At 30.3% G+C, this 10,322-nt stretch overlaps 2 protein-coding genes across 2 annotated transcripts; one reads left to right on the forward strand and one right to left on the reverse strand.

Annotated features, from left to right (window-relative positions):
- The first annotated feature begins 588 nt into the window (after nucleotides 1-588).
- LOC119678633 (F-BAR domain only protein 2-like) lies at nucleotides 589-6,102 on the forward strand. The gene is made up of 9 exons (XM_038090576.1): nucleotides 589-848; nucleotides 1,914-2,251; nucleotides 2,308-2,480; nucleotides 2,575-2,717; nucleotides 3,244-3,618; nucleotides 3,697-3,870; nucleotides 3,930-4,265; nucleotides 5,467-5,696; nucleotides 5,754-6,102. The coding sequence occupies exons 2-9, from the start codon at nucleotides 1,960-1,962 to the stop codon at nucleotides 5,849-5,851; spliced, it is 1,821 nt and encodes a 606-aa protein (XP_037946504.1). The 5' UTR covers nucleotides 589-848; nucleotides 1,914-1,959; the 3' UTR covers nucleotides 5,852-6,102.
- A 2,594-nt stretch (nucleotides 6,103-8,696) lies between these two features.
- On the reverse strand, nucleotides 8,697-10,039 carry LOC119678634. The gene has a single exon (XM_038090577.1). It carries the CDS (start codon nucleotides 9,974-9,976, stop codon nucleotides 8,792-8,794), a length of 1,185 nt encoding a protein of 394 aa, XP_037946505.1. The 5' UTR covers nucleotides 9,977-10,039; the 3' UTR covers nucleotides 8,697-8,791.
- Between the last annotated feature and the right edge of the window lie 283 nt (nucleotides 10,040-10,322).

The following is a 10,322-nucleotide window of genomic DNA, read 5'->3' on the forward strand; positions in this document are numbered from 1 at the left end:
CTCAGGCAGGAAACTCAAGACGTACAACATCGCTCCTTAATATATTCACATCAAACTCTCAGGGTATGAATACACCACACACTAAAACGAAACGCTTTGGTGGTACTTCAAACTTCAAATTGCAACAAGTGAAATCCTTTTGTTCACATTACTTATATATATAAATTTTTTTTTTAATAATTGTTTATAATAAAAGCAAACAATTTTATTGGTGTTGGCTAGGTTTTAGGATGGAATGTTTTTTTAAATGCGATAAATGTTTTAAAATTGCACCAAAAGTGTATTTAAGCTTATATTTTACCAAACTTATCTGTTTTACTTTTCAGGTTTATTCATTTTAATTTTATATTTTCCAAAAACTCCACAAAGTCTACAAATCTCTAAGAATTCTTTTTGCATGTCCACGGAACTTTTTCTTTTCTCCTTACTCTGTTCAATTTCGGTGGTGTATCGATTGTTACATATATTTTAAAAAAATATGTTTTTCATACTAGAATATTGTACATTAAAAACTTTTGCAGCATGTTTCATATAATCATTTAATTGCACATCTATTTTATCATATATAATATATACATATATAACTGGAACTGTTTAATATATACTAAAATTCATAAAACTCTGTACCTCATCCATCAAAGCGCCAATTCATTGTACCTAAAACAAAAAACTAACAATGCATCTGCACAATAGATATTTTTGACAAAGTCCATTAATTTATCTAAAAAATTAATACTTTCAGTGTCTGGGATTTTACGTAGTCGGCGAGATAAAACGAAAACGAAAAAGTCTAAAAAAAAGAAAGATGGCGAGGCTGCTGAAAATATACAAGAGGAACGTCTGGCAAGGTATGTATTCATAAATTGTATAAGTTTAAAAGAAATATAAGATAAAACGCAAGAGATTATATGAATAAAAATATGTTAGTGTGGGTGAAAAATGATCAATGAAGCATGGACTACTCCAGACTTTAAGAAGTACGGATACTTGAATTTCATAGATAGTTTCAAGGCATGCTAATTGATGTAAAAAACTTTAGTTGAAGATAGCCCAATTCCAGCCCGAGAAACCACTGGGCCATTTCATTAAAACGGAAAATATTTTTTATGCATACGTTTGGAAATACCGAAAGACAAATGAGGACTGAAGAACATAGAATGAACAGATAGACATACCATATGAGTTGCACTTGTTATTTAAAGAAGCTGCTATCTTGTTGGCATGTCTAACTATTATTTTTGAAAGTACGAAAAATACATTGCAATAGTGTGATGAAGAAGACCTAAGAATTAGGTTAGATTAGGTTTAAAGTTGGATCTGTGACAAAATTCATGTTGATAGTGAATGAGTGCTACATTACTCAAGATCGCTTCTTATGAAATGTTCCTTTTCCTATTCGTTTGGTTTTCTTATACAGTCAGCTTGTAGGTGGGTCATTTATATGGCTCTTTATATTTTCTCTATTCAGAGTACTTTATGCCGTCAAAGTAAATAAAGCTAACGATATCTACCAAGATTGATATTAATGGAAATCAACTTTGACCTACATACAGTTGGCATTTATATTTCTATAACCCGGAACCCATAGCAGGTTAACCATTGAATAAATCAGAGATGGCTGTGCATACAACGATTTATGACATTTCGATAAAGTTTGAGTTATGAAAGCACCAGCTAGGGACATAATAACCTTTTTTCTGCCACTAAAAACTAAAATATTCGTACCAAATATTTTTTTATGAAGAATCGATTTAATTCCGAAGTGGATAGTAGTCATTTCTACCTAGAAAATGCTGCATGATTATGCTAAAAACATTTTTTTCCGTTCAACACATTTTTCGAAATTTTCATCCCGATTAAATCAATTGTTGTGAAATAAACACTTTATATAATATTTTTCTTCGAATAAATAGCGTTGATCGTGCTAATAATTCTTTGGATCATGAAGAACATGGCAAAATGAAAACTCAAAATTCTAGTGGTAGCAGTGCTGGAGGTTTGGGTGTATCATCTGCTTCAGCACCTGGAAGTGTGGATTCAACTGGTGGCAATGGTATTGGTGGTTTAACCGCTTTGAATGCTTCTTCAGCAATAAACTCTAACAGTGCTGCAAATAATAGTGGTAATGGAGTAAATGGTGCCGCTGGAACATCTGCAAGTGGGAACTCCTATGGTGCCAATGAGGTGGATGAAGATGGATATAGCATGCAACCGCCAAAAGAAATTGCTTGGGAAGAGAATCACGATAATGGTAAGAAAATCAGATTTAAGTGAATTGATATATATTCCCTTGTTTTTCCATTGTAGCTGGTAGTTTCTACTCTGATTCAGACTCAGATTCAGATAACGATAAACGCGATCGTCGTATACATGTGAAAATCAAACCTCTAAACAATGGTCAGGCGCCAATGTCAGCAAGTGTTGATGAGCTACGTGCGACCGTTGAGAATATATCGCTATCACCAACTGGTGTGTTTTCGGTAAGCAAAGAATGAGTTATAAAAATTATATATATTTTTTTTAACAATTTAATTTATAATAATTTATATTATTATTTTAATTTTAAATAAACAGCATAGTCAGCAACTGCAACATTCACGTGTCGCGTCACGTCAACAATCGCCAGAAATGATATCGAATGCCTCTACACCAACAGCCACCGTGCATCCTTACGCACCTTTGCAAAGTCCAACTTTGTCAATGTCGCATAATTCAAAGTAAGTATTTTAGAAAGCTACTGTAATATTTTGTATTTATATTGAGAGTTATGGTTTGTTGATATTATTTTATTCCTATTCATTGACATGAAAGGATATAAAGATATTTTATTATTTTTTTTTAGATAAAATAAAATATTTTATTAGATTATTTTATTTTAGATAAAATAGATTATTTTATTTTAGATAAAATAAATTATTTTATTTTAGATAAAATAAATTATTTTATTTTAGATAAAATAAATTATTTTATTTTAGATAAAATAGATTATTTTATTTTAGATAAAATAGATTTTTTTTTGATAAAATAGATTATTTTATTTTAGATAAAATAGATTATTTTATTTTAGATAAAATAGATTATTTTATTTTAGATAAAATAATTTATTTTATTCCTATTCATTGGTAAAAATGGATATAAAGATATAAATTATATTAATTTTGTATTGAAATAGTTATTAAAATAGTTTCTTAGAATACAAATAATGAATAATTCTTCAACATTTTTATTCATACAATTTTAAAGATATGCTGACCTGGGTGATATATTTTCTGAATTGGGCGATGTAAGTGCCTCAGCGCCAGCTTCTGCTACGCTTTCAAAATCAACGGCGCGACAAATACCAACCCCAACATCAGCCAGTAACATTGCTATACCCCGTCCACCATCAAGACGTTCAGAGATGGTAACATCAGGTGGTGTTACGGGTGGTGTTGGAGGTGCTCGTGGGCGTATTAGTCCATCACCTATGAATCGTGCCGATAGTATTGGTAGCTTAGAGTTTCGTACAGCTATTGGAGGCATTGGGTCATCTCGCGGTCCTTCACCACTTACAATTGGCATTACAGATACCATACCTTTGGCTGTTGCATTCCATGAGATTATACATGCTTATTTTCGGTAAGTACTTAATAATTAATTAACATATAAATTTTTATTTTAAAATTAAAAAACACGATCATTTATTTTTTTAAACAGTGGCAGCGATGAATCACGTTGTCAAGTTAAAATATCCGGTGATATGATGCTATCATTCCCTGCTGGTATTGCCGGTCATCTAGCGAATAATCCCAATCCAGCCAAATTGGGATTTCGTATGAAAAATGTGCAACATTTGGAAAATTTCATTCCAAATGGCAAATTAGTTCAAATGTTAGTTTTGTATTACTTTATTTGCTAATAATTTATTTATAAATAATTATTTATTTTAGTGACAAAAACCTGTCAAGTTCTTATAGTACAATGTTGGAGTTTAATATGCCAGCACTGACTGCATTGCTCAGACGTCAAGCTGAACACAATCCAACTGCGTCCTATTTTAATGTGGACATTTTAAAGTATCAAGTGCGTACTAAGCCTGGTGCTTCCTCATGTCCATTTCAACTCGTAAGCTATTGGAAATGTGAACCCACCTTTACTGCCTTAAAAATTGATTATAAATATAATAACCATGCCATGGCCAGCGCATCGCCACTTTTGAATGTAACACTGTCCGTACCTGTTAATGGACAAGTGCGGAATGTACAATCAAAACCGCACTCAGCATGGTAAGTTTTTTTTTAACTTAGATCTAAAATTTAATTAATTTAACAATTTAATTCGATTCAAATAAAATTAAAATTTTAATTTTTAATTAATTTTTAGTGTCAATTTACTTATTTTATTTTGTTAGATTTTAAATTATTTAACATGAGAATTCTGAAAAGTCTCTGGAAGTTAGAGTTCGCGTCAATGTTGATAAAATTACTATATTATAGCCTTAAAAAATTGTTGTTGCTCTGTAAACATATATTCTTCGAATAAGTGGTAGATGGTGCCTACCGCACGAATATAAGCAATAGTTTCTTAAAATCTTGTAACTTGTTTAAATTACTGCAAAGGTGAATAAACGACACATACCTAAGTTCTAGTTTCTTGGTAGAAACTGATCTAATTTCGTTTATTTCATATTAGCATGTCATATTTCTAATGATTAACTTCGAATTGATCCCATTTATATTAAATGTACACTTATTAAAAATATATTTTTTTTTTATTTTTTGCATTCCGGAAGTTTATTAAAAATTAAATTATTGTTAAATAATTGTAACAATATTCCTTAATCTGAATCTGCCCTCAGCTCAACAATTTTTCTTTTATACCACCGTTTGATTTTTAAGATTCTTCTCCTAACCTTTTAAAATCATCTTAAGTTACAACAACTCAGGTACATATATATATTATTATGTATATATATGTTATATATATATATTATTATGTATGTATTATATTTATATATAAATATATATATTATTCTGTAACATTTTAATCAACAGGAAATTTATTATTTCCAAGTTGAAACTTTTTTATTTACTACTAATGGAACCACTGACAAATTATGATGGACATCAAAATTCATAGAAAATCTGTATTCTTTATTTATTAAATAATGGGCTATGAATGCACCCCGACCTAAAAGATCTATATTGTGCGTCTAAAAATCCAACTAAAACAATTCTAGATTATGAATAAATCTCGTAATTGTTGTGGGCTTAATTTTATCTTTTTGATTTGGGACCAAGTAGTCAAGTCTACGTCGTTCCGCCGCTGGGCAGTTATATATAACATATTCTGATGTTTCTTTCTTCATATGACTATATATCTAAATTTTAAAAATATATTAACTTAATATTAATAATTAATTAGTTTACATCTGTGCATCTTAGTTTACATCATTTCAATTGTTATTATTATTATTAAATTATATAGGCTTGGAGAATCTAATCGTTTGGTGTGGAATTTTACCGATATATCACAAAATTCACAGGATGGTGGAGTTGGCACTTTACGTGCTCGGCTGGAACTGAATGATGGGCCATCAACGCCGGCTTTACTTACAACACAATTCAACTGTGAAGGTACGACATTATCTGGAATTGAGTTTGAGTTACAAGGAAGTGGATATCGTTTATCTTTAGTTAAACGAAGATTTGTTTCAGGTTAGTATCATGATGAAATAGTTAAATACATTTTAATGATTATGAATTTAATTATAGGCAAATATGTATGCGAAGGAGATGGAGTGCGTAGTGGGGCTACACCTACACCACCATCAGTTGGTTCGACTAGTCCATTTTCAGCAAAATCTAATTAATCGAACCTCTAACAAGAAACCGAAATGAAGAGAAATTAATAAGAAAAAGGCTAGAAATGATTAATGAATTAGTAGTGCACATATAAATTTTAAACTTATAGTGAATCAATCTTAAAGCATTTCAACATAAAACGATTTCTATATCGCGAAAAAAGCAAATTGAAACTATTGTCATAATTTTCATCAATGCGTATAGGCTCGTGAATATAGCAAAAATGTTAAAAATTAAAACTAAAGTAAATAGTTTATTGTCGAACAAATTAATGTTTAATTAATTAATATCATTTATATTTTTTAGTTATATATGTAAATGTACGTGTTTATTTTTTTGAAAGCTTTAAAACTTCTCTACGATTCCAACCACATTCTGACTTAGTTTAAGTAATTCTGCTAAATTCGTATAAAAGTAAATAAATATATATATATATATTATAATTGTTATGTCGTAAGAGTACACAACATTAGTAGCATAAGTGTTGATTTTATGTTTTGTTAAAAACAACTGAAAATGTTGTCTAAAAGTTATGTAAAATTATATACAACATATACTCACTCATATTGAAAATAAATAGATTTGCTACAAGAAAAGGACACCAAAAATCCGCTTAAATTTTAAATTTTATGTATATTTGCAATGCAAAATAATGCATTTCTTTCTGTTAAGATTCTTATTTACTTTCAAAAAGTATTAACTTATGCTCATTTAACAATTTAACGATTTATTTATTAAATGTTAAACTTGTCGCTTATTTTACTCTTTATATATTTGCTCTATGTTATATATTAATCTAATAATAATATTTATGTTAATTATGTGTATGCTGCTTATTATCTTATAGTTTGTAAATGTGTGAATAATATATATTTATACATAAAAGAGTATATTCTCAAATATATTTATTTATTTGCGAGTTCTTTATGTTTTCAAGATAAGTCTGTCCGTCAGGTTTTATTATAAAATAAAATGGATTAATTTTCTTTGAAAATATTAATTTGCTATGCTACCGCAACAATATTTTGTTCTAACCGAAATAAAAAAAATAAAACGAATATAAAAAACTGTAATATTATATATAAAAATTGTACAGTAATTAACATACACTGAAGAGAATAGTTAGTATCTAATATGCTTATATTCAACCGCAGCGAACCTTTCGAAAATCGTTTTGTATAAGACACAACGAAAATAAATTAAACTTAAAATAGATATAAGGTGACTTGACGTCTTCACTGGTTGCATTTTGGTTCGAAAACGAATACGTACTATTTTCTATTCTATTTCTATACTATTCTATCTGCAAATGAAATTTTATGTGCTAAGCCTAGTATTTGCATCCATTTCGCATAAAAGATTGACATAAAACTCTATATAAAAAAAATTTCTACAAAATTTTAACATTATAGAAAATTAATTTTATATGGAGTTTCAAATTAGGGACTGGATTAGGGTAGCTCGAATAATTTTCAACAACTCAAACATTTAAAATGTTCAATCTAAATGCTTTGAAATACTCAGAATTTTCAAGTACTAATTTAAATACAATGCAGTTATTGTAAAAGAAAAAGATTCATCGATGATGATAAGCATTATCGCTTAACATATCAATTTTGACAATTTGGTCTAAGCCACTCGCCAAAATCAGTGGATAAGCACTGTCTCCTTTCGTTTGTTTTATTGTTCATTTCATTTGTTTGTCGTTCAGATTCGGATAGATTACAAAATAACAACCAAGTAATGCTCCCAAAACAACCAGATCTCGCAGGAGAGCGGACAAAAATGGGTTTCTAAAGTATTTGTGGAATTCCCATCAAATGCAAAAGGAAGAAGAAAAGGCATGGTCTCTTTAACTTAAAATATATAAATATTTTACAATAGTTTTCAATTTTGATTTTTAAATTATTTTAAACCATATTTTTAAAAATATCAAAGTAAAAATTTAAAATTTATAACTTTGCCTCATAACTAGAAGACGACTCAAGTAAATATTTTATACATATTAAAACTCATAGAAATTGTATGCAAAGTAGGGATATATATATAATATTATATTTTTAGGTTATGTTGAGCTGATTGGCATTGAAGTATTACGCAAAGACCCATTGCTACCGCATTATATTCAACAGGTCTGTATCTAGAACTGTGAACACAGTTTCCTTTAGGACTGCTGTACAATATTTGCGAGCACTTGGACTTCTGTTCCTGTTGACTTTTTATTATCAGATCTTATCTTAATTCATTTATTTCCTTGTGGAGCATAGCGCCTCAGATACACTGTTAGTATTTTGGATATAAAGATTTAAAAGTTAATATCAAATCAGCAAAAGTCGTGCGATTTAATTACAGTTTATGATCTCTTTGTTAATAGTTTTTATATAGGGTGGACACAAATTTCAAAGTAAACTCTAGATATAGTTTACATAAACTTTAAACTCAAAAGAATGCGGTTGTCAAAAGAAGATGTACATATATTACTTCAGAAGTGGTATTCACATATGTATTAAGTTCTTATTGTTGCCTATTACTGTATAACGGACTCTCTTAGTAAAGCAGATTCACCTTTTGATAGAATTGGAATGTCAGGAAAAATAATGTAAGGAGATAGCAAAGCGAGTTAAAGAGTTGGATAATTGGTAACATGGATTAAAATGAGTACACATGTTTTTATGGACTGTAAGTTGTTGGTTCATACTTCGGAAGATAGCAAACTTATTGTGATTATATCTACTCAAATCTGGCTGTATTTCTTTCTTTCCATATACTTTATTCCTGTTGAAAATGGTGTTGAAGGAGATCAATTATAAAGTAAACTATTTCTAATTAATTTGTACATTATACATTTTAAAGTTTATTTTTTTTAAATATTACTTTTAAATCTGTTAAAGCTGCTTCCATTCTTCTTCTAATCACAATGATTTTAAATGTATAATTATTTAATTTTATTATTTTTGACCGGTCATGCCTGGTACACGATACAAAAACTCTCCATCGTCATCGTAGTAGCAATCTTCGACTTTAAATGTAGCTCCTTTACGCCACAGCTTTCGTGGTATGTATATGCGTTCTTTAATCGTAAACATCTCGAAACGTTGACGATCCTCGGGGCTAACGACAATTTCACTACTCTCAAATTTTTGAACGTAATTGAAGTCAGAAGTGCTGCTTTCGCTTGTTCCGGTGACAGCTGATGATGGTGTGTTATGAGGTAATATACCCGTGCCACTAGTGTTATCCAAGTATTCAGCAGCTTTTTTCTCTAACTCAGTGTTTTCATTTTCCATAGCTTGACTCAATTCGTAAGGACTTAACTTTTTTTGCTTCAGTTCATGTATGCGCATATAACGCTTGTCCTTTACCGTATCCATTAGGTATGTTTCATCTTCCGCTTCTTTTTGTAATTCATTGAAATTCTTAAATTTATTTTCTTTTGGAGCATTCAACTGTGGTACTGGCGGTTCAGGTTCCTTTTCTGCATATTTATGACAAGTTGTAATAATGGACACAAATTCGTTACCTTTGGGTTTAGGTATTTCTAACCGTGTTGGTATATTATCGTAAGTGTCGATTAAATCTGCTGGTTTTCTGTTTACGAATTTTTTTAAGTGTTCTCTCAATTCAGCGGGTAATTTTTGCATTTCCTCTTTGTTAGCACGCAATTGTTCCCAATTTCGTATCACTGCTTCATCATGTTCGCGTATGCGTTTGGTACTTCTGGGTCGCCATTTTGCACTCAATATTTTTTTAATAATGTCCTCAGTTGCTGGAAAACTTTCAGTCAAACGTTCGACTGACCATTCCTCAGGATCGCGTGTATGCAACAGACGTATTTGTTCTTTTTCGGCATATGTTAGCAAATTTGGCAATTTTTGTTCACGGAAATATTTATGCTTTACCATTAAATGTCGTACATGTTCACGTTGTTGTTTCATCTCCTCTTCATGTTGCCGATGCGTCTTGTGCACTTCATAAAAATCGGATTCCATATTTTCAAAATCTTCCGGATCATCGGTTAGGTGCTGGTCAACGTCTAATTCAAGTTGATGACCTATGCCTGGATTCGCTTTCCGTCGTGAAAGGTTTGTGATACCTTTGTGCAAAGTGCGTATAATTATGCTTCTTGAAAACATTTTAAAATTTATTATTTGTTTACTGTTTATGTTTTATAATAAGAACGTGTGCTGTCCACACTTTATTTCATATGTGCTAACAGCTGATTGCGGTGAATACTTCGTTTTTTGTGCGGCGAGTTTCGCAACTACACAGGGCTGTTATAAATATCTCTTCGTCGTCGTTTAATACTGGATTCACACGAGAGTATTATTTGTAATTGTAGCAATCAGTTGTTGTTACTTTCAATGCATAATAAAAAGTTTTGACGGCTAAAATTACAAACAAAACTCTCGTGTGAATCCAGTGTAAGGCAATAAAACAATTGGTGTGTTGAAAAGTGTTTTCTTCATAGTCCAAATATAG

The sequence above is a fragment of the Teleopsis dalmanni genome, chromosome 2 (assembly GCF_002237135.1).
Source record: "Teleopsis dalmanni isolate 2A chromosome 2, ASM223713v2, whole genome shotgun sequence".
Taxonomy (NCBI): domain Eukaryota; kingdom Metazoa; phylum Arthropoda; class Insecta; order Diptera; family Diopsidae; genus Teleopsis; species Teleopsis dalmanni.

What these genes read in the sequence shown, in the direction of transcription:
- LOC119678634 (XM_038090577.1), bottom strand. Translation starts at nt 9,976, where the DNA reads ATGTTTTCAAGAAGCATAATTATACGCACTTTGCACAAAGGTATCACA.
- LOC119678633 (XM_038090576.1), top strand. Translation starts at nt 1,960, where the DNA reads ATGAAAACTCAAAATTCTAGTGGTAGCAGTGCTGGAGGTTTGGGTGTA. An exon ending in CACCAACTGGTGTGTTTTCG is followed by an intron (nt 2,481 to 2,574) that starts GTAAGCAAAGAA and finishes TTAAATAAACAG; the next exon opens with CATAGTCAGCAACTGCAACA. An exon ending in TCAAAACCGCACTCAGCATG is followed by an intron (nt 4,266 to 5,466) that starts GTAAGTTTTTTT and finishes TAAATTATATAG; the next exon opens with GCTTGGAGAATCTAATCGTT.